At 42.9% G+C, this 24,592-nt stretch overlaps 2 protein-coding genes across 2 annotated transcripts in view; one reads left to right on the forward strand and one right to left on the reverse strand.

The window, feature by feature from the left end:
* The window catches only part of LOC119457572 (girdin), a 46,583-nt gene extending 45,161 nt beyond the window's left edge, over positions 1–1,422 (reverse strand). Inside the window, exon 1 of the mRNA XM_049670236.1 lies at positions 1,093–1,422. Coding sequence (XP_049526193.1) covers positions 1,093–1,140 — 48 coding nt within the window. The 5' untranslated portion in view covers positions 1,141–1,422. The remainder of the gene's footprint in view (positions 1–1,092) is intronic.
* A 640-nt stretch (positions 1,423–2,062) lies between these two features.
* On the forward strand, positions 2,063–23,508 carry LOC119457577 (2-oxoadipate dehydrogenase complex component E1). Its single transcript, XM_037719192.2, has 22 exons — positions 2,063–2,390; positions 4,028–4,142; positions 4,210–4,345; positions 4,431–4,541; positions 4,703–4,814; positions 4,906–5,003; positions 5,950–6,013; positions 6,072–6,145; positions 7,286–7,542; positions 8,345–8,420; positions 8,994–9,185; positions 11,410–11,511; positions 12,761–12,892; positions 12,978–13,098; positions 15,046–15,197; positions 16,072–16,228; positions 17,661–17,761; positions 18,459–18,560; positions 19,279–19,524; positions 20,445–20,508; positions 21,288–21,373; positions 22,904–23,508. Exons 1-22 carry the CDS (start codon positions 2,288–2,290, stop codon positions 23,006–23,008), a joined length of 2,706 nt encoding a protein of 901 aa, XP_037575120.1. The 5' UTR covers positions 2,063–2,287; the 3' UTR covers positions 23,009–23,508.
* The last annotated feature ends 1,084 nt before the right edge of the window (positions 23,509–24,592 follow it).

Here is a 24,592-nt window from a genome sequence, read left to right on the forward strand (position 1 = left end):
CCCACATTGGGTACGCGCCATCCCAAGAAAGGAAAACCAAACAAAACCGCGAGTGGTTCTGCCAGGCGTAAACTTAACTCAGGCGTAAACTTAACCCAGGCGTAATCCCCCGTCTAGCAAGTGACCCTTTCGCTAACTCATCGAACGGAGAATCGCTTTGTCTTTAAAAAAAAAAAAAAAAAGAGAGAGAGAGAGAGAGAGAGAGAGAGAGAGAGAGAGAGAGAGAGAGGCGGCCCCGTGGCTTCGAAAGTCGCGTACCCAACTTAACCTGTGAGGTGCCGAGGCGTGTGAAACAGCGCAAGCAGCATCCGTTCGCATAAGCCGAGAACACTGTCTAAAAACTGCACATCTGGCCGCTACAATTTTTTTCACGGCATTACAAGACAGTCCAAACGCACCTCTGCTTGCATAAGGAACAAGCAGTAACATCGATCAGCGAAAGGATAGCGCAGAGATCGCATCGCGGAGAACGAAGGCGGCGAGATGATCATCAAAACTGTAACTGAAAGTCGTAAACGAAAGGGGTGCAGCGATCGGGCTTGACGAAGGCATAAACGCCTGCAAAATCCGAAAAGCACCATGCGCTTGTGGCACACCTACGACAAAGATGCCTTCAAGAAGAAAAAGAATAAATAAAAACCACGCCTGAAAGAAGCCATTGTTTTAATTGTCGCACCACGTCGGTAACTCGGAACCAGCTCCTTGTGCAACTACACCGACCCGAAACCGGGCTCTGCACACACAATCCCGCCTGGAGAAGTCAATGCTGCGCTCGTTTCAGTTTCTTCTCCCAACTCGCACGCGTAGCTCAAAGGAGAAATAATGGATACAACAACATAAACAAACCCTGCACCTGACGCTAAACTTGACAGCCCGTTGTGACAGGAGCAACTTGCTCCAGTTTTTAATCGCCGCCACAAACGTGGAAGAACTTTGTTCGCCAAAGAAGGCATTTGTTCCGACCTCAGGAGCACGTATGGTCTCGATTTCGATCCCATGCGATCTTTTTTTTATGTACTTTCTTTTCGCGAACCCGAGCACCCCCCGAGATCGCGATCGTGAGACGGCACCACGCAAAACTAGATCACTCACCCACGCAGCTAGAGGGGACTGGAGGAATATTTCTTCGCCATTAGCCATCCTGAACTTGCGGAACTTTTCCACCTTTCAGGCTCAGATCGATGGCAAGTAAACGCCAATTTCGTCCCTTTTTGCTGGAACCGTACTGCCATCGTCCATGTTGGCTGTGGAACCGACAACTAGCGCCAGTGAGCGGCGTCCGCAGAACGATAGTTTGGGGAGAGGAGGATCGCCGAAGTCGTACGTACGGATTCTACGGACTACGGTACGGACGTACGGAGATGGCAACTGCGACAATGCACAGAGTAGAGCAACGATTTTGGGTTGAGTTCGTAGTGCTAGCGAAAAATAAATGAACCGGTACAAATGACTTGTCCTATGTGGTTGTCTCCGTGTCATTTTTGCGCTGCCACTAGTTAGAACAGTTATATAATTCATGGTTAGAGGTTATTATACACCTGTTATTTCGTACTTACAACGGGCGTAACTTTTCAAGAGGTGAAAACGGTCATAACAACGTGGCGCCTGGTCAGTTTCTAATCGCAACTTTTAAATTCTGACTGCTCCCGTGGAAGCTTGCGTATGCTGACGCTAACCGGTCCTTTCATTCGGTTGACCCGTTAATAAACCCGTTATGTATATACGCAGCCGCCTTTCGCCTACGAGCAGCCGCAAGCCTATTTTTTTCCCGTTGCATATGAAAACTGTGGAATAGCTCCGGCAAACACGAATACGTGTGCCGAGAAACATATATGTGTGGGTGCCCAGCACGTTATGGCGATGCATGCTGTTTTAGAGGCAGGCTGCTGAAGACCGCAGCGCGGTTGAGCGAGCGACCGCAGACAATGGAAACCCACCTCCACCCTCTGGAGCTAAGGTTTCAAAAGCCACAATGCAAATAAAGATAAGTGCGCTGATAAGGTTCGTCCCGATCGCTGGACAAAAAACGAAAGCCGCAGCTTTCCGCACTGGTTGCGCTCTCCCAAGGACGCGCCTCCTCCTGCGGTAGTACGTGTGTGTGAGAGGGAAAACGAGCCGTGTTGCGGCAGCGGCGACGACGATCGTCAGCTCCCGTACGGCTAGTGGTGACTTTGACGGGAACAGGCCTCCACGGCCGCAAAAAAGGTCGTTGACGCCGCGCCAGGACTTCGCTGAGCAGCCTGCCGAAGCGACTCGGAATGAGCCACTAAGTGATCAAGCAGTCATCATGAACCGATTCGCGCGCCTAGACGTGGCAAGCAGACGATTTCTGCGATGGCACGTTTTCAGGCTGCAGCGAATGAACTACACGGGGGGCTTCTCCAAAGACCGTACGTAGACCACCTGCGACATTGTATAATACCCGCCGCGCGCGTTTATGACACGTGCAACAGGTGTCACATGTGTATACCGACTACTGTGCGAACCGCGCGGACTTGCGAAGCTGAAAGTGCTTCAATTGACCGATCACGCGACCTTTGCCGGCGAGAAGCACTCGGCGCGCTGTGTTTTGGGGCGGCATGATGTTGCGCCTCTAGGCGCAAATTTACCTGCGTGAGAAGCACTGGTCTAATACATGCATGCATGAAAAGCGTCTACATATTCGGGTTATTGCTAATCGAGTTCACGGATAAAGACCACTAGAGAACAATTTTTCTTTTTCCCCAAGTACTGTCTACTATATAATAGCATTCTAAGTTAACTGACATATACAGGGTGTTTCAGCGAACACTTTCAAAAATTCTTAATGGTTGCCTGTGGCAGATAGCACAATTCTAGTTCACGAGCTGGTCTACTCGAAGAGGCGGACATTACTTGCACAAGAAATTGAAATGCATAATGAAATAATTAACAGAAATTCACTAATTATGTTTTTAACTAATTACCTGATGGCCCATATTGCAATTTACAAATTGTAGCCGTGGAGTTCGCAAGGCGGATCCACTTGGAACGAATTCTCATGATGACACCAGTTTCGAGATATTAATTCCCTAATTTTGCGGAGAAATGCATTGGCGTTCCAGTTAGATTCTTAACAAAATGTCGCTTTATGCATTGAAGCACAAAATTAACTGGAACGCCAATGCATTTCTCCGCAAAGTTTGGAAATTAATATTTCGAAACTGGTGTCATCCTGAGAAATAATTCTAAGTGGATCCGCCGTGCGAATTCCATGGCTACAATTTGTAAATTGCAATATGGGCCATCAGGTAATTATTTAAAAACTTAATTAGTGAATTTTTGTTAATTAGCCGATTATTCATTTCAATTTTTTTTGCAAGTAATGTCCGCCTCGTCGAGTAGACCAGCTCATTAACTAGAATTGGGCTATCTGCCACAGGCAACCTTAAATAAATTTTGAAAGTGTTCGCTGAAACACCCTGTATATATATATATATACATATATATATATATATATACACATGCTTTCACTCCCAACACATGTTGCAGTTTATTTTGTCAATGCGATGCATGATCAATTTTTAATCTGAACAATTCTTTATAACTCAAGTTTAATTGTACCTGGAAAACACAGATATACATATATGAACTAACATGCTAGTTTTTATTCTCAGCATTTGTTTAAAAAGATTTTTATGAAAACCTGCTGCAAGCATGGTGCAATATATATATATATAAAAATGAGAAGCACAACTTTGCGGTTATCTTAGCTTTATTTACCCAACAATTTCGGTCAGTGGACCAACTTTTTTCAAGGGATGTTTATATATATAGCGTGGTTATACTCCAAGCTTTGATACTCTCACATTTTCAAGGACACTTCTTCACTTGTGGGATCGACCTATTATATGGCAGTTAATTCCTCAATGTATAGTTTAATTATAGACATTCACGGTTTAAAGCGAATGTCACCAAACTGGCTAGCTTGCTACAAAGTTTAAAAATGCTGCACAACAGCTGTCCTTGCTCACTTCAGCCTGGTTATGTACTCCATCTAATTTTCCAGTTGTAGATGCAGCTGCTAAAGAGGATCAAAGGATCTGTGCGCTCATCAATGCATACAGAAGGCATGGCCATAAAATTGCAAGAATCAACCCCATCGCCACAACACCTTCGACACAGTAAGAGCACCCAGTGTTAGCATTTGAAGTCTGTTTATGCTAACTGCATACATTATGTCTGTCCTAGGTATGTCAAGGACCTTGAACCACAAACACACAACCTCACTCCTACAGAAACTGTATCTGGACAAAAAGTCGAGAGTATTGTGGAAAACATAAGAGCAGCTTACTGTGGTCCACTTGGCATGGAGTTCATGCACATGGTATGTGGATATTTAGTTATACACTTTTACAAGTGAAATGAGCTATGAATGTATATTCATCTGTTAAACATCGTCCCTTGCTTAGGAAGAGGAGAGAAGAACATGGCTTGCAGATCGCTATGAGAGTCTCATTAGTCAAGGAAGACCACCTATTGAAAGGCGCAAGAAAATGGCAGAGATCTTGCTGAAGTCACAGGTATTGTGCCATTGATTTTACGTCATTTCGTTTCATTGTATTACATTAAAGACACACTAAAAAGGGGGTATTACATAAGGGGCAGGATATGCAGAGAATAGAGAGAGGTACACGGACTCTTCCATAATGCCGTACAATGAAATGCCCTTGCAACCTTACAGGTCTTCGATAATTTCTTGGCAGCAAAGTTCTCGACTGTGAAAAGGTACGGTGGAGAAGGTGCCGAAAGCATGATGGCTTTCTTCTATGAGCTGTTTTGCCAAGCACCGAAAAGTGAGCACCACTTAATTATTTTAATGTTGCAATTAATTTTCTTGAGAAAGGTCACAGCGTGGGCATACATTGTGGTGTTTAACATTTGCAGCTGGAGTAACAGACATCGTTGTCGGCATGCCTCACAGGGGTCGGCTTAACTTACTCACTGGACTCCTGGACTTCCCACCAGTCCAAGTGTTTCAGAAGGTATGAAGCGTCCAGGCGCAAAAATCTATTTCTCATTCCATTTGCCATTGCTCAATACATTTAATTAACAGCAGTGAACAAAAGGAATGTTTCCAAGTAGCAATTAAATTAACAAATCAGCATACAGTTATGCAAAACCAAAGAAAGCATCATCTCAAACTAACAGTATCATCACAGAGTCATTAATGGTTATTTTTTTAATTGTATCTTCAAATTTGAGCATAAACTTCTGAACATTTTTGCTGAATTTTGCTGTGAATAGGGCATGATGATAGGTAATGGCCTTAGAAGAACAAGATATTGGGAACGACGTCAAAAAAGAAAAAAAAAATGAATTATTGCACAGTAGGCACTTGCATTCATTTTTTATGCTGCATGTAGATAGCAAGCTTCTCACTATTCCTTTTGAACAGCGATTGAGACTGACATGTGAATTATGTTGCATGTTACCTGGAAAACTCCTCTCCATGCCTACCTTTCAGTGGTGTAGGCACAGGGGTGGGGGAGTAAGAATGTCTGGCTCCATACCCTTCACAAATTCCTCAGGCTGCTACATCTGATCCATATACATGGATTGGATGTAGGTTATCTATTGGAAAACTGCTGCCAAAATAATATTTTTCCTATGCCACTGTTATCTTCGCTCTCCCCCCCCCACACACTTTTCATTTCTTCTTTTAACACATTTAAACAAAAGGACTGCAGATGTACCATAGGTTGATGTTTATCTCATATTTAGTACATAGCTTAAATAATATGCAGCCATAATACCAAGAGAAGGCCAGGAAAATCTTTATATATGCATCTTTTGATTTTCTGTCATACTCTAATATACTTACTGCTTCAAGCTCTGTTTTTCAAAAAAGGTCTGTGTACATGTGATTGTATAAATATGGTATTTGCATGTCATACTTGTCCCCCCCCCCCCTTCCTATTTTTTTTACAGATGAAAGGCATGCCTGAAGTTCCTGCTGGCATCAAGGGTTCTGGAGACGTACTTTCGCACCTGAGTAAGATGTCAAATTTGAAGGTGTGAGTCTTGATTTGCAGCAGCAACGTTCCTTGCAGGCACATCCGTGGATTTGCAAGGTTACCCTGGTCCCTTGCATGCGACTCTGTTGCCAAACCCGTCACATTTGGAGGTAATCAATTTTTGAAAAGTTATCGGGACTCTTGCTAGCATACATTGTATGTATCTGCGGTGCTATTTCAAGTACTGTTAACGTGTGTACTCATGAAGGGTTTTTTTTTTTCTATAGCATTTTTGTTCTTGATGATTAAGTGCACTGTAGGTTTATGGAGCAGCACTGCTGTTGCCAAAAATGCGATCGTAATGAGTGGGAAAACAGCTGTATTTGTTCTTTTAGTTTGTGTCCATTAGTAACTGCTAGCACCTGATGCATTGCTGCATTTTCATCTCTCTTCATCAGAGCTTGAAGGTTAGGAAATTGGTAAGCACAGCTCATTGAAGAAATGGACAGTTTTAGTCACATGGCTTCATTTTTGTTTGTTGTCCTGCCATGCTTCTATAGTCCAAACAGTAGCAGTGTCCTCCTGTACTTCATGCCATATAAAAATACTGCCCTAATTTCACAAAAACCTGCCAAGTATTATGCCTGCCAACTGTCCCGAATTTTCCATCTACTTTGCAAATTAGGGCTCATTTTGCGAATGTTGCACCAAGTTTTATGAAAAATAAGTTATGGTTCACGAAACAGTCGGCTCATCGGTCCCAGAACCTTTCATTGAAAGTATTCTGGTGGTGAAAGAATGCCTAAGGGGTACTTGCTTAAAACAAGTTTATACAAAAAAAGTTCCTGAATCACACAGAGTCAGTAACAGCAAGGTCACACTATCACTGTGATCTAAGAACAATGTGTTGCTTGTCAACCTCTGCTGATCGAAGTTTTCGGCTGCTTCAGTGTTGCATGTAAAAGTAAATCATTGTTAATAAAGTTTGCCGCAAAAGGTGAGTGCTCAAGGCTAGCTTTAAAAAAGAATGCTGACTATTCCTCCCCCTCACCATTTCCCCCTCCACCCTTGATGCATTCCACGGGCTCTTTACGAATATTAATGTCCACAAATTGGCAGGTATGCAATATGACAAGCACTTTTAGCCGTACCGACAAGGAAATGCATCCAACCATTTGCACCAAAGATTTGGCACAAACCTTAATCTGAACACACCTGTCTCTTATGCCTGTTATTCACGTCAATTCCCCCCAAAACCATGCCCATGTGCGAGCACAAATCACTGCATCGTTTTTCTTACCATGGATCAGGGTGTGAGTCCCGTGGCAGTGGGAAAAGCACGAGCCCGCCTGCAAAGCTTGGATCCCGCGAAGTACGCCAAGGCAGCCTGGGGTGGCGACTTTCCAGCGCTGGCCGTCCAGATCCACGGCGATGCTTCGTTTGCCGCCCAGGGCGTTATTATGGAAACTGTGGCCATGTCACGGCTCCCACAGTTTACCGTGGGAGGCTCCGTCCATTTAGTGGTCAACAACCAGATCGGATTCACCACACCAGCCTCCTATGGCAGGTGACTGACTTCCTACCTCGTGAGGTGCTGTGGCATTTGCTCTGGCTTAACTTGTTCTCCGTGTAAGTCATAAATGCAGAGACATATTAGAAAACAGAGTGAGTGAAACAGCAGCAGAACGTTATTGCTTTCATTATTTGCATTATCGTCATTACATTTATTTATTTATTTATAAAAGTACTGTGAACATGAAGTCCAAGCAAGGAAGGTGTTCCAAAATATATGAATTGAAGAAAACACTGCACAAATAAGAATAGATACAATTTTGTACGTTACAGGTCACGGGGCTATGCTTCGGCCAGTGGGTTCCAATCTGCTATTGTTCGTGGGAAAAAGAAAACCTAAATGCATCTGTTTTGGTGAGAATTGGTGCAAGAGAATGAGGGTAGTGGTGTCTAGTGTGCCTGGTTATCACGGGCGATGTGAATATAGTGAGAAATCTAAGGCTGGGAGGAATTTAGTGTGTAATCTAATGTGTAATGTAATGTAATATGAATGTGACATGAATCTGAGCAAGCTTGCAGTTTTTGGGATTAGCGTTCTGAATAGGAAGGCAGGGCCGCTATTGTTTAGCGATGCTTTTTTCTATGCTAATGCCTTCTTGCTTTTGTGAGTGGCCAGAGAGCCACTTCGCCCGGGGCCTAATGTTGCACGCAACTATTCACGAACGCGAGAAGCGTGAGAAGGTATTGGCATCGAAAGAGGCATCGCCCCCAGAGGCATCGCCCCTGATCTCCGCACGTTCTGCTATGTGCCCTGAAAACGGCTGTTTCTTTTTTTTTTTTTCTTTCTTTTACGACAGGTCATCAGCTTATGTCAGTGATATCATGAAGATGATCGATGCTCCAGTTATACATGTAAATGGAGATGATCCAGAGGTATGCACAACTTTTCCAGCGGCCTCAGAAACAAGAAGTTTTATAGTGCCAGACGAATAGTCATTGTTTTACAAGAATACAGAGCTTGTTGTGCAGACTTTTGTTGCATATATGTATAGGATGTGTTTTTGATGCAAGATGATATGCCATTTACAGTGCTTTGCATCAGAATTCTTGTTGACCTCTTCTAAACTGCAGCTCCAGATCCCACGGGTGGTGCATTGTTGTTTCCTAAACTTTCTGTCATTTTTTCATGACATAAATATCAACATGATCGTCATCATCATATAAGCATCTCTTATGAACTGGGATGGTGTCACTTGCCACAAGGCTTTTTTTTTCTTCCTTTCTTTTTTTACCTTTCTGGCATTTCCTACTCTTTAAGTAATTAGACTTAAGGACTTTAGAAATAAAGACACTTCAAATCACCTATACTTTGCTTGGCTGTTGACTGCTGGCTATTTTGTTTATTTCTCTTCCCCGCTCTTCTGCAAGTAGCCATGCTGATTGTGAGCTTTAAATTTCCGAGCACTGCTGCCTCAACAACACTATAATAAAGCTTTCCATTTGCAGGCTGTGGCCTTAGCAACTCAGTTGGCCATGGAGTTTCGACAGAAGTTTAATGACGATGTTCTTCTGGACATGCTGTGCTTCCGGCGTTGGGGGCACAACGAGATGGATGACCCCACGTTCACCAACCCGCTCATGTATGATGCAATTCATGCCAGGGACAGTGTCCCGAATGACTACGTGAAGCAACTGCAGGTGAGCTGTGTTTTATTTGGACAAGCACACAGAAAAAGCAGCTCTCTCATGAGTATGTGTTTTGAGTCTGTGCTCTTCTTTCTTTGTCCTGTGCACAGAACCATTTCATCAAAAGAAGGAATCTCTGACTAAGAGCAGCATGAGTGTCTAATGTTGTATGAACAAGAGCATATATATAGAGAAAGACATGGATTAGGGAGAATTGGAAAGTTAAGACCTGGTTGTGGTCATCTTGAACATGAAGAGAGATGCTCAGATTTTATTGTAACAATTGGAATGTGTTGGCATTGGGAAGTTTTCGTTTCAGCCACTTGGATGTGATGCTAGTAAACAACACAGTCACTTGAGGCATGATGTCGATGGCCAGAGAGCGGTTTATATTAATATTTTCCTCGCTATGTGGTTGGACCTATACATGTAGGCCTCACCCAAACTATACAGAGCCAAAATTAACTTGCGCACAGGCTACACTTATCGTTGTCACAAGTGTGTGGTGATTAGGATCTGGTATTTCCCTACACACAGACCTAACCACGCGAAGCCAACACATTTTGAAGCCAAAGCACAGGGGAAATTACCTGTGGTCTTTAATTGAAACATAGTTGATTAGGTGAAGGGAAATGAAACGGACAAGAAAAACAACTTGTCGCCAGTGGGAGTCATACTTGTATCTTCCGTATTACACATGCTATGCTCTACCAACTGAGCTATGTTGAAGGGAGTTCCCATATCCACTTTCTTGGGTATTTGTACATGTGAGTTTTAGCCAGTGCCACTCAGCTGAAATAGAACATCTTTTTACATGCAAGCATCATTTATATCTTACATTTCTACATTTCAAATAAAGCCACAGGTGATTTCCCCGATGCTTTTCTTGGCTTCATTGTCTGTTCGTTTCGTATGGTTGCATCTAACAGAAATAATTGATCCTGTCAGTTCCCCTTCTGCTCATTATGATGATCAGTGCTTTGTGAGTGAAAGAGCTCAGCTCAATAAAATTCTGCCTTCTTTTACAAAGTGAAGTGAAAAATCGTTCATGGATGTAGTATGCTAATCTGAGCAACTGCTACATCAAAGACAGCAAAGCTGTTTAAGTGAGTTCTGCACACGCTTCGTCAGAACAACCAAGGGTCTGTTTGTTGGCTGTTCTTGGTGATTATTCATGATCGACGCCACCTGCCCACTTTCAACGATACCCCGGTCATGTGGCCACTTCGGGGCTCCACGCTGTCTGCGTTGCCTGGCTGCTCTTCGATTGACATTTAACACTGACCACACCGTCAGCTGTCACCGCTGCAACCATACAAACTCCTAGCTGACCTCCAATGTGGAGCTGGTGAAACGCGATGTGAGAAACAGAAATTGTGGATTGCTGGCTAAAACATTATGCACAAAGCAGTTGTGTATTCGAGCTAGGTATATGCAAGGTAACTTTCATTATGTAATCATCAATGACTACGTTTTATAGCAGCAATTCGAGACTCCAATCCAGGTTGCATTGCTGGCTTGATACCATGCATGCTGCCATATGCCGGCGTTCACCACTGCCCAAAACGGCTGCGAAACTCCACTTAACGCTTTAATGACGGCATATTTATATATCCGAACATGCTAAATGTGCATAGCACATCGAGAATAAGCATAATCAACGAAAAGAAAAAAATATTATGCCCGAACTTTTTCAGCAATAGGCGCAGGAAACCCTAGACAGAAAACTGGAAGTTGGCTCCATCCCAAGCCACCTAAGGCTTTGTTTGAAATTTGTACAGACAGCTCTCGTCGTATGTGAACCATAGGTGCACATTTCATTCGTTTTGCAACATGTGTGTGACACCACTGCAGCCGGATATCTTACATCGGTCTGTCTCTTCTGATCATGCTTTCAAAAGGAAGCGAGTCGCGTGCCAAACTTCTTCCTCATCCTATATTTCTGCTCTAAAACAACAAATGGCGCTTGCTGCCTGTCATTCAATGTTGGCTAAAGACATGTAGCCAGAAACCTTGTACTCAGTACTGAAACTCGGCAATATATATATATATTTTTTTTTCCTGGTATGTGGCCTGTAGGCAGCACGTGTCAATAAGAGGTTAATATCTTAGCTGTAGGAGTATCAACATTTCGCAAAACTTAAAGTTGGCTAGTGCTTAGCTTCATATTTTCACTTGTCGCTAATTGAAAGCAGTGCCCTTAAAGTCGGTCCCATGCTTGCTTCCTCTCTTGCAGGAAGAGGGAAGCCTCGATGCTTCTGAAAAGCAGAAAATTGTGGCTGATCACATGGCATTCCTGGGCGAACACTTCAAGCTGATTGAAAGCTACACTCCACCGGTACGTCTACCACTGATCGCTGCATCAAGTGATTCACTTCATTGATGAGTTTGTGGAGCATTCGTTACCTTATCTTTGGTTCTGCATTTTGGTCCAGTGAGTGCAAAAAGATATTTTAGCATTTACTGTGGTGAGACTAATACAAGGGCACACCAGGTAGCATTGGTGTTTAAATATTAGCATGAACTCAACCTCATACCATCACCTGTGCTGCAACACATAGTTAGAGTTTTATGTTCCAGTGCTTGTTTTTTTTTTTTCTGTTCCACTAATGTCCAAACAAAACGCTGTCCTCTTTGAGGACAGAGTTCCAGAAAGGGCAAAGACACAAGCCATTTCTCTCTTTCCTGCTTTTAATTACATTTACTGTTTCGCTTGTGGTGATCATATATCCGAATTTGCATTTTCCTCTGTTGTGTCTTTTTGAAGTAGATCTGAGCTGAAAGCAACCATAGCATCTGTGTTACCCTTGCTCTGCGTTCAGTCCTTTTGCAGCCTACAAGGATGTACGTTCTCTTAAAACTATACAAAAGAGATTCCACTCTCACCACTTATCTATTGTAGCTCAAATTTCATGGAAATGTTGCATTTTATGGTCCAGATCGTCTGATGTAACACTTGGCACTACAGTATTGCTTGCTTGGTTCGTTAAGAAAAAAACTTTGAACTGTGTTGGGCTGCTGAGCACGAGGTCGTGGGATCGAATCGCGGCCACGGTGGCCGCATTTCGATGGGGGCTAAATGCGAATACACCCGTGTACTTAGATTTAGGTGCATGTTAAAGAACCCCAGGTGGTCCAAATTTCCGGAGTCCCCCACTACGGCGTTCCTCATAATCAGATCGTGGTTTTGGCATGTAAAACCCCATAATTAAATTAAAACTTTGAACTTGGCTTCGTCTGCACCCCTCGCAGAAGTGATGTTTAAAACATGGGGGCTCTGTCGCTACCATTGTTCGCAATGGGGCAATGTTCGCAATGGGCCTTTGAGATTGGTGCATCCGAGGACACAGACAACAGCAACTTGTAATTTTTTTCCTCAAAAACCAGGCAAGTAATATTGCCAAGTGCTACATTAAATGATACATACCGTAAAATTCTATCTTGCTGCATAATTCGAGCAAGAAGAGAGCAGCGGTAAGCGTAAAATCTTTTTTCGACTATTTTAAGACAAAATCAAATGCCTGTATTTGAGATATATTCTTAACTAGCCTAACGACCAGTATTTGTAAATCACCTCTTATGTTTAGTTCAGCAGATTTCAAGGCAGGTGGAGTGGAATCACTCAGGCTCCTTCGGCTGTCACCTATTGGGACACAGGCATGGACCCAAATGTCCTAAAGTATGTGGGTGCAAGGTCCGTGCAAGTGCCTCGGGAAGCAGTAAGTTTTCACGCCATGAGCGAACTCCCTTAATCACCACCTTCTTTCAGAATTCCTTTTGAACACTTTGCTTCATTTCTTGCAGACAGTTCATCCTCACCTTGTCAAAGTACTCGTCAATGAACGGCTTCGAAAAATTGAAGAAGGCAGAGGCCTCGAATGGGCCACAGCAGAAGCACTTGCTCTGGGTTCCTTGCTTTATCAGGGTGGGTTGCCCAATGTTCTAAGAACGTTTAAAGACCCTTCGCCGTGTTTCGGCATTGCAAACGAACAAGTGCAGTGTGTAGGTCAGGTCATAGTTGTGTCTGCAAATTATTCTGCACCGTTATAACATGCAAAGACAGCTGAAAATTTAAACAAAAGTCCTCATGCCCTTCTTTCGAGATCAGCACATCTCCTCGCCTGCAGAAGTAACTGCCTTTACATCGTGAGCTCTACCTGCAGTACACGAATCGTTAGCAGCAACAGAAACAACCTGGGGATTTTCGTGAAATGTGGAATACGCAAAACTTTGCTGGAAATGCATTGCACTGCAAAGAAACGAGAGAGGGGAGAAAATTGAAGGCTGGGGTTGCGATGTAAACATCACATGGGCTCTTGGCTCCGATATAGGAGAAGGTAGGTAAACAATGTCACTTGGGGGCTGCTGGTTGAGACAGTGGGTGCAAGCCTGTTCTGTAAGGAGTGTAGCTCCGCTATAACTAAATCCTTCTTTAAAATTGTTGCAGCAGAATATTCCATGGATGTTGCTTTACAACTTGCCATGCACTATAACAATCATATTAAATGGTGCTTGTTGAGGGATTCTTCAATGTGCAGTCACGAGCAAAAGTTTGAAGACCATGGCATTGGCAAAAAAAGTAAATGTCTTCTAGCACAGCTCCATAACGTGGACCTGCTTCAATGCATTGCATTGGTTGAACATGCGCTTGTAGGCTGCACCACTCGATTTTAGCCAGCACAGGCTGCAAAGCAAAAAAAAAAAAAATGGATCATCAGACCCCTTTTGTGTCGTGCGTAAAGAATGTTTTGTATCGCCTTTCGTTATTGTGCGGGAAAGTTTACATTGGGCAGTCTGGGAGGTGCCTGAATGATAGGTTAAGAGAACACAAACAAAAATTGAACCGATACCGAGATGGTCATGTTTCTGTGCATTGCAGTGATTGTGGGTGCAAACCCTTGTTCAATGAGTGTTCCGTTTTGTATAGAAATGTAGATAAAGTTACGCGAGAGGTTGTTGAAGCCACTCTGATAGCGAGGGCCGGTGATAGCTGCATCAGCTCCCCTTCAGTTGCGCTGACTACAAATGAATTTGCGTTCCTGGATGCGGCTGGTTTTCATGTGAGATGATTGGGCCTTTTCTGTATGCGGGCTTACAAATACGGTTGTTTCTCGAAATAAACAATCAGTTGAAAGTTAGCGCTCGTCCTGTTCTCTCGTTCTTGTCCGTGTCTTCTAGCGTTATGACCACCTCTGAAAAAAAAAAATGTTTGCCTGGTACCTTCGGTTTTGAAATTTTCATTTGCGACCATTCATTTCATGGAAAGTGGTACATTTGCTCTAAGTCGTAGCTAGCATTGAAGGAGTTACCTAGCATAATTAAAACATTCATGTGAATAATAATGTTACGTAATAACACCATCATCTTTTCAGTGATCAAATTTACCCTGTGCCGCGATTTTGTAGCAATGCTTTTTTCGATGCTATTTCATTTTGCTCTTCCTGAGTGGTCATCTGCCCTCGTTATCAATTTGGGCAGTAGTAGTAGTAGTAGCAGTAGTTTGTTGTAAAAGGGACAAAAGGAGGTATGAAGTGAAGGGCTACGGGCATCGTAATTGTCTCACTTCTCAGTGCACATCCGGACTGTCCTGTGATTGTGAGAAAGATGCAGGTAAAGAGAAAAGATAGGGGAGAGAAAAGTTGCAATACAGGATCAGCCAGCCGTGACTGGCACATGATAAGAGTGGCATAGAATCGAGTGGAAAGCATCGCTCCAAAATTGTGGCCCTACTTTCCACTTTTCTGAAAAATTCCACCCAGAACTTTCCAAATTTGTGAGACTAAGAGCTTGTTTGAATGGGCTTCATTCTCTTCAGCAATAATAGTTTCAAAGCAGTTGTAACAGTGCCGTCCTTCGCCTTGTCGACTGACAGGTTTCAATGTTCGCATCTGTGGCCAGGACGTCGGCCGTGGCACATTCAGCCAGCGACATGCCATCCTTGTTGACCGCACTAACGAACAACGCCTGGTTCCCCTCAACAACCTGAACCTCCCACCTGAACGTGGTCCACAGGGGCACTATGAGGTAGAGTAGAGTATTTTTTTTTATTTCACCACAAAAGTTCATTTACCTATATAAGTGGTGGGGATGGTAGGAGGAAAGCTGGCTTAACAGCAGCTTGCCTATAGCCCCACCTCCCCTTAGACGCAACGCTTTAGCATCGGCGACTTCCAGGCACTTCAGTATAGGTACCTCCAACCACAAGCCAACATCATTTCTATCGCAAGAAGCTGCAATGTAAAGAATGCCATGCTTTTAACACAAATAGCCTTTGCTGCTGTCAACCTCATGGGGTTAACATGTTTTACTAATACCAAGCTACCTCAATGATGACAAAGTTGCTGTTCTCAGGTTGGCTATTAAACCTTTGTCCATCTGTACGCAGCCTTCGGGGCCGGGGTTTTAACCCGTTCTGCAGCACAGTCGTGTAGCCCCCAAGCCACTGAGCTATCCCGAAGGGTCGCAGTTTCTGCCAACTGCTTAAGGGCCCTTTTTTTTTTAAATAAACAAAAAAAAGCTGCCAGTGTGGCTCATTTTTTTTTTTTTTCACGTAATATGCTTCAATAGCATGCTTAAAAAACGTAAATATGGCTTAAAATAGTGTGGAAAATCTTATTCACTAAGAAAGCAACAATGGCAGAATGTCTGTCACCATCTTTGTCATGCAAGAAAAAGAAACATGTTTTTGATGGCCTCTGTGCAAGAAACCATTCGGAAAGCAGCGAGATACCCATTGCAAGGTAGGCTCGTCATAAGCCAGAAAGTGGCGATTACTCGTGACGAGCTGAGGTCTTCATCCCGCAAAGGGTTCTACAGGCTAAGATGGAGAGCTTTGCATAAGCAGCCCGAAGTACAGCAATTATATGATAACTGAATAAAATTCTTTCGGGCTGTGCAGGTTGTGAACAGTCCGCTGTCAGAAGAAGCGGTGCTTTCCTTCGAGTATGGCTTCAGCCTGGAGACTCCAAAGACCCTTGTGATATGGGAAGCCCAGTTTGGCGACTTCCACAACAGTGCACAAGTCGTCATTGACACATTTGTTACATCCGGTGAAGGTTAGTTCAATATCATATTGTGGGGAACAGCCCATGTCGACATTTTTTTCTTTTCTTCTTTCTTTTATCTTTTCAGTCTGGGGTAAGCGCCAGAGAAACTTTGCATGTTGGACTGCTTTGTTTCAAGATTTCATGAAATTAAAACAAAATGGGGTAGTTTGCAGCAACATTCCTGTGTTCTATCATGTATGCATTCTCCCTGTGCTAATTACTTCATGTCGAAGAGACACATTTAAATTCACATCGAAACACATGTTGCACAAATCATCCATTCGTAATGCAGACATTGAATGCAAACGTGTTTGTTATGTTTTGCTTTTGGTAACAGACAGGTTCATGGTCAATCCCTGATGTCCCTCATGCACATCTTCGGTGCACCATTACTACATGCCATATTTTCTCACATATAGCCCATGCTAAAAATTTGAGAAACTGAAGTGCAAAGTGTGGTGTGTGGTGTGTTGAGGGGTCGGGGGCAGATTATGTGTGACGTTTTCTTTCAAATAGGATTCACTACAATAGAGATTGTGTTGCCATAAAGCCAGGTCGTAAACCCGCACCAGAGAGTTGTTCTAAGTTAATACAGTTAGGGAAGCCAAGATCTAAATTTTTGCAGAGGGATGACAGCTTAACCCCAGGAAGCCCTATCACCAGTTAAGATTAATGAAGATTAAAACAACTTGATAACCTGCTTTTCTGGCCATAGAGAATATATTCATGAAAAAAAAAAACATTAAAATTGTATCTAAGTAAAAAAAATAATAATGTAGTAATTAATTACTTCATAATTGCCTTGCTAAGCTATCCACAACCAAAACTTCATTTCAGCGTGTCAAAAATGCTACTTCATCGTTTGTGCTAAGTTTCCCATGAAAACAGTGTTTTGAGGTATCAAACTCGGCATATCGAATAATATATGTCGGGTGTTGCGGGATTTAATTGATACACGAGAGAAAAGCTTCGTTGCTGTGTTTAATGGCTGCACTAAAAGGTATTTTCCAAATAAGAAAAAGCATGAAAGAATAGTTTTTTCTATACTTAAGCATATGGCCCCTAACGAGCTAAAACAATTTACCCCGCAGCGGCTATGATGTGCTGCTGAGCTTGAGTTTTCGTGTTCAATCCTGGCCACGGTGGCCGCATTTTGACGGGGATGAAATGCAAGAACGCTTGCGTAGTTCAATTTAGGTTCACGTTAAAAAATCCCAGGTGGTCAAAAATTAATATGCAGACCCCACTAGGATGTGCCTCATAATCAGATCGTGGTTTCGGCACGTAGAACCCCAGAATTTATTTTTAAGCTTAAGTGAAAGCAATTTTTCTTTTCTCTCTCTCTCTCTTTTTTTCATTCCACTCTCAATGACATCAGCGAATCAAGGTTATTACAAGTATAAAAGAACAAGCGCTTTGTGATGTTGTCATCTGCTTTCAGCCAAGTGGTTCCTGCAAAGTGGAATGGTCGTATTGCTGCCGCATGGCTTTGATGGAGCGGGCCCTGAGCACTCATCATGCCGCATTGAGAGGTTCCTGCAGGTAGGGGGCATTAATTTATTTGGAACCTAAATGGAAAGTCTTTCGTTACAATAAATTGACATGAAGCATGCACCATTTATAATTGAACTTACTACAACTTCTCTCTAGCACAAATTGGTATGCAAAATACTAGTGTTATTAATTTTATTGTCTTCTTTGGGGATGTGTGACACTTGACAGAAAAGCGCAATCAACTACAGTCGAACCTGGATGTATTGAATCCACATATAACGAATTATTGTGTATAACAAACAGCTGTAAAATCCGCTTGAAAATTTTTGTATAAAATCTGTTTTTTATATATCGAATTACCTATATATCGAACTTTTTTGTGATCCCTTCAGATTCGATATATCCGGGTTGACTATATGTTGATAGCATTGAGTAAAACAATGAATAAACTCTAATAACAGGATTGGTAACCATGGATGCTTTAGGAGTAGTATTTCTTGTACCACAACATGTAATGTTCAGAGGAACGTGGCGGGAGTGATGTTCTGCTTTCGCACAATGTCATAGTGTACAAAAACAAAAGAAACATTTACAGCCCAAAATCCTAAATGCTGCAACACTTTTGGCCTGTCACACAGCAGCTTGTTACAAGTGCAGCACAATATTTTACTCATCTCGTCGCCCGTGCTGGCCCTTTCAGTGCCTTCTGTACAGATTGGCTCAAGGCTTGCTTCTGTGCTTTCAGATGACCGACAGTAAAGAAGATGCTGTGGACGGCGATGATATCAACTTTGGCTTTGTGAATCCCACAACACCAGCTCAATATTTCCACCTTCTGAGGAGACAGGTACAGTAACAAACTTTTTAGATACTTCCACTTTTTTTTTTTTTTTTTTCAGTTTCATGAGCATGCGTTTGTGTGTAATCACGTGTAATGTCCCAACTCCTGTCACAGCCTACATAAAAGCTAAAGCAACGCATTTAAATGAATGAATGAAGCCAGAGCCAGAGCACGTGCCAGAACTTCGCTGATTCCCTGCTCCCACGTGACACCCTTCCGTGTCATGATGTCACAACACGCACGCCTCCTGCGAAATGAAATCGAAAGTGATTCGTAGAAAGTTATTATATTCAATTAGTTAGGGGCACTCAGAGGGCTGCCAGTATTATTTTTTTCTGGGCAAAAAAACAAAGGAAAAGTAAGAAATGTCTTGCCAGTCTTGACAGAAATGTCTTGACAAAGGTCAGACTAGTACATAAATTAACTCGTTTGCCAGATGTGGAAGTGATTCCAAGCTATTGTAGTAGTAATAGTAGTGGTATTAAACTTCATTACATCATTAAGAGGTATGGGATCGAGTGGAGAAAGTGGTGGGTGAGCAGACTTCTCAATCCAGAAGTCCAGCTCAGCAGCCATCGCCCATTGCGCCCACTCCACCAGCCATAGTTGGCCTTGCAAGCTTGCGCTGTACAGTGCCACTGGTCTACGGTAGGATTATGAAAGCATTGCACGTTGGGAGTGTTTGACTCCAAGCTGTAATTGCACGGTCTGGTATGATCCACAGATGGTGAGGAACTTCCGCAAGCCACTGGTGGTGGCTTCTCCAAAGATTCTGCTGCGTCACCCCGAGGCCACCTCCTCCCTGGAAGACATGGCACCCGGAAAGACATTCAGGCCTGTCCTCTCGGACCCGGAGCCCAGGCTGAATGCCTCCCGAGTCTTGCTGTGCAGTGGCAAGCACTACTACGCGCTGGCTAAGCACCGGGCTGAATTAGGCAGGAACGAGGACACCGCCATCATTCGGCTAGAGGTAAAAAACAATAGCATCCCTCCCGTTGGCTTTTTGCTTGTGGTAACCTGTACTTGATGCTTCATCCTAAGTAACCGATTGCCATCCCTCAGTAACATGACAGCAGAGCCCACAGAGGCAGAGAGTCTCAGCGGACTGGTGGCACCATCTGTAGCAAGACAAAGTACCGTAATGAAAGTGCATACACTGCCACAAGCTTAGGTAGGCATGGAGAAACAAAGCGTCTTGCGAGCCCAGCCGCTGCTGCTTGCCACAGCAGACAGGTTGATGTTTGAATTTAAGGAAGCAAACGAAAACAAAGTAAATGGCAGCCTTATTGTAGTGACTGTGCTAACGGATTTTGCTGAATCACTGTGCAGCTTTATAGTGACTGTGCTGTTGTTGTCTTTGGCAAGACAAACAGCAGCCATCATTATACGATTTATATAGGCTACCAACCCCAAGGGGGAAAAAAAGCGGAGATGGTTAAATGAGGGATGCGTCTAGGTACACAAGGTATTATATGACTTTAAAATTAAAAACAGCCCCAAAGGTCTTTTCTCTTCCTGCACATAGAACATGCTCTTCTGCCAATTTTGTTGTTTGCAACCCCGCTGTGCTTCTGCAGTGTGTATAAGTGTCCGCATCGAGTTGTCGTGATGTCACTGTTTTACAGTTTGTTCAATTCGTCCTGACCAAAGTGAAACGGAGACCGGGCCGTTTAAGTCAGCTGTCCTCTTTCAGTCTTCTCACAAAATTTCCTTAATGATACGAAATAGCTTATATCATGAGAGAGTTCAATGTAAGTGATATGCATTTACTGGTGGGCTCTACTGTGTGCAGGAAGCCTCTGCAAAGCAAAATTGATGAGGTGCTGTGTTCTGAGAGCAAATTAAACTTGTTTGTTTCACCAACTTCATGAATAAGAACTTTCCTTCCAGGCTCTGTGCCCTTTCCCGGCAAAAGAACTCGCGGAAGAGCTTTCCAAGTATACTCAGGCAAAAGGTGCGTACACACAGATTTGATTCTAGGACAGTACCTAGTATCTAGAATGCTGGCTGGCCACAGCACATGCTCAACTGTCATGGGCCTATAACATTTACCGTAACTATTTCCTTACTGCAATACTATGTCTGATTGTTAGAGGCTTTCTGTTATGTTTGTTTTTCTTCATTATTATTGAAAAGGATACCAGCTGCAACAAATGGTGTGGTATCTCAAACTGTAGTCTAATTGGCCATACGAATTCAAACGAAGCAGTAATAAGCAGAATGAATGCATTCTTAAGTCTATTTGTGAAGGCTTCAACAAGCATTAAAAAATCAAAAGAGAAATAATTTGTCATTTCACAAGAAAAATGTCAAAGTTTGTAAAGGCCAGACTACCATGTAACTCAGTTTTGTTGTAACTCAGTTTTGTTGTTTGTGTACTATTGTGTTGGTTAGTGTACTTTGTGTATTGATGTGGCATGACACTTTTTTCTCTTTTCTTCTATAGTGATCTATTACACAAAGGCTTAGCCATGACACAGGAATGATTTTGAGCCTCTTCAATTTGTCATCACAGACTGCCCAGGGCAATCCAAGGCACTGATTTCATCTAATGAGGGTTTATTTACGCAGCATCCAGAGTAGTCCTGGGCAGTCCGGGATGACAAATCGAATAGAAGCTCCAATGTTTGTTCAGATTTGAGTAATCAGAAAGGCCAGTTTATAGTTGTTTGTACAGTTCAACAAGCCTGTTCTTCCAACTGGAGCTTTCTTCTTTAACAATTACTTGTGCAGAGTTCATCTGGTGCCAAGAAGAGCACAGAAACATGGGGCCATGGTTTTTTGTTCAGCCACGTTTCCAGAATCTTCTAGGGAGGCAGGTATGTTCCCTGGGCACCATGCCTAGTGTACAAGACTGCAAATGCATGTACACTGTGGCTGAATGTCATTTTACCAAGAATCTTCGGTTCTGTATGTGGTAGTTTGAGTGTTATGAGAACAGTTTTTCTGCAAATGTATTTGCAGTAGTCACACTTGGAGCCGATTCGCTCACAAGTGATACTAGATTTTACAGACAACAACCTTCACGTGGCACTTGTGACACAGCTAAGTAAAAAGTTGTCCTCAAGTGTTTCTCCTGTGTGCTTGAAAGTCGGCTTCTCTGCATGAACAGGTTTTGTGGGGAGAAGCCCACTTCACTTATTCCGAACGTTTACATGCAATAGCTCATTATGCATTGGAACTATATGTGTGTATGTGTAACCACCATAGGTACAGTTATTATGCATTTATCACTTTAAATCAATAGCAGAACCAAGGCACATCAGCTGGAACAGAACTATGGCTCTTTTCATTCCTAGACCTGCACTCAACTGATTGGGCCATGAGGAAATTGCATTGCCAAAGGATGCTAATAGGGGTTTTTCGCTCATCCTTTAACGTTTTATATTTTGCGGAATAATTAATTCGTAATAATTAAAACGTAAGCCAATTGGCTTACTTTTATGGGAACAGCCACACTGATGGCACCATCTTGTGGTGCACGTTTATCCAGATAGGACACAGAGCTATTAGTATTGCAGTGACCTACCGTAATTGGTTTGACTGCTGTTGTAAAGCGTCTGTAGAAACATAATCATTAAAATTCAGCCCTTTTAAATTTTGTTGTGTGAGGATGCCCACGTAACGGAAAATATTTTCAAACACATTGTAGTTGGACAAAGTGTCACGAGATGTTGCTACCAGCGTTGCTACTATCGTCCATGGCTCCAGTAGCCTGGCATTCCATAAAGCTCCTGTGTTTATGTATAGGTTAGAATTCTCTAATGCTGGCGTGTGCAGTGCATTGAATGCTGCCGACAATTTCAGCATCTAGTAGCACTGTAGTCGTGACAAATAATGCACAATGGCACTGGTGAAAGAGAGCACATATTTCAGAACCTTTCCGAGGAAAGTACCTCGGTCTGTTCCTTTTTCTTTCTTTCTTTTTCTTACTTTAAGCATTGCCTTTTGCTTTCAGTTTAGTAAAGTTGTACTTTTGCCTGATATTTCATTGTGACAAACGGCAGCAAAGCTCAACAGCATTTATAAACTCTGTGTTAGCTTGCTGCTGTGTGAGCTTGCCAAGTTGACGAGCTTGCAGTTGCCTGTCAGTTTGTGCCATGTCCTCCTCCTCTTGTGTAGCCATTTATGGTTTGAAAGCATAGTGTGATGCACTATCTGCCGACAGTGTTGCTTGCATTATGGGCCAAATCTGCTTGCATTATTACCTGAACTACTTGCCTTACTACCCTACTGCTTTGGCTCTCATCCCGGTAACCATGTTATAACACGAACCTCTTTAGAGTTCTAGGGTTCTGACTGTGCTGACAAACTGTGTATTACTCTTTTTTTTTTTTTTTTTTTTTCAGATCAAGTATGCCGGCCGCGCGAACTTGGGTGTCCCTGCAGTAGGGGTGGGTCAAGTGCACCAGAAGGAGTGCCAGGAAATCTTGCAGAGGGCTTTCGCCAGCTGATGTGATCGAAGCTTAGCACAATGCTCAGCATATGTGGCATTATGTTTTGACCGAACTTGCATACCGTTATGCAACCTCACAACCTTCTCACAGTCATTCCACGCACCAAGTGCCTCAACACCCTGTGCTTTAACAGTGTGATATGCGAGAATTTCTGCTTATTCTTCGGCTGAGGAGAAAAGAACGTCCGGTAAATCAGTACAAAGTTCGCAATACTTATTGTGCAGCTTCCGAAGGATCATGTTGTTTTTAGAGTGTGCCATTTTATCTTGGTGACCATGTGTTGGCACTGTTTGACATGAAGCCGACACATTGCACTAATAAAAAGCAATTAAATTAAAACATCCGGTAGATCAGTACAAACATTGCCCTACTGATTTTGCAGCTTTTAAATAAATCGCTTTGCCTTTCGAGTAGGCCATTTTATTTCACGACCATGTGTTCGCAGTGTTTGACATGAAACCTACACTTTGTGCCAATAAAGAAGCAATGAAATTGTTACTTGATTGGTGGAGACTGTCTTTAGCATAAGCTAGAACAGCATGATAAGTTGCAGGGATACATGTTTGTAAAATGGTGACGAGCTGCAGATACAGAGCTGTGATGTAGAACCAGAAAAATTACCCAAGGAGTGACGATTTAGCACACTACTGAGGCATAGCAGGAGGATTTGGGACTACAATATTTCGAGATCGCCTATTGCGGCTTGAGCAGGTGCAACCACCATCGGACTTAACCCAAACAACGAAGACACATCAGTAGCCCTTTAACTTCAACAAATGCGGGCAGTGTGGAGAAAACATTCAATGCTTTGAAAGGAAGACTCGCTACACTAGCACTTACAAGGCACTCCAACCAGAAATCTCCAGCTCCCTCTGCAGGAGAAACAAGAATGTGCTTAGTTAAGATGTGTTTGGGTTAAGTTTGATGGCGACTACACATAATCAGTTTTTTGCTAGCAAGCCATTTGACATGATTTATGCTTCCTGCCTTAGGATTGGGAAAACATGCAGCTTTGCATCTGCTGATTCCTTCGTTGACTGCAGCGTGTTTTGCAACAGCACAATTGCAAATGAAGGGTGACATTACAATAGCACGAAAACAGTTATTTGTTTATACAAGGTTTGTTTGTGTACATAAATTATCGGCTTGCTTTTTTCTCTCCCTTTTATCTTAAGTTTATATGTATGTTCGAGTTGTTTTTTTTAATATCCATGACCTCTGAAAGCCATGAAATTCCCCCTGCAATAATGCCCTGATGGCACTGCAGGTAATGGCTAATAAATAATCTAAAATAAATGAATAAGACTGAAGACACAGCATGAACAACATGGGCACAAACTCTATGCTAATGCTGTTCCATTCCTGTCATAAATAGGTTGCATATCCTGCAAGATTATGCAGCCAACAAGGATACTTGCGGATGGGTTTGCAATGCAGTCCACTGTTAAAAGGAACACATGAAAAAGTGCCTTGTATATATATTGGGGTTGTCGCATATACTGGCAGAAGCAGTGTGATGCACAGGTCACATGAGGAAACAGTACCACCTACTACAATTAGCTTGCTGCTGTGGGTTTTCAG

This window comes from Dermacentor silvarum, chromosome 7, assembly GCF_013339745.2.
Source record: "Dermacentor silvarum isolate Dsil-2018 chromosome 7, BIME_Dsil_1.4, whole genome shotgun sequence".
NCBI classification, from domain to species: Eukaryota; Metazoa; Arthropoda; class Arachnida; order Ixodida; family Ixodidae; genus Dermacentor; species Dermacentor silvarum.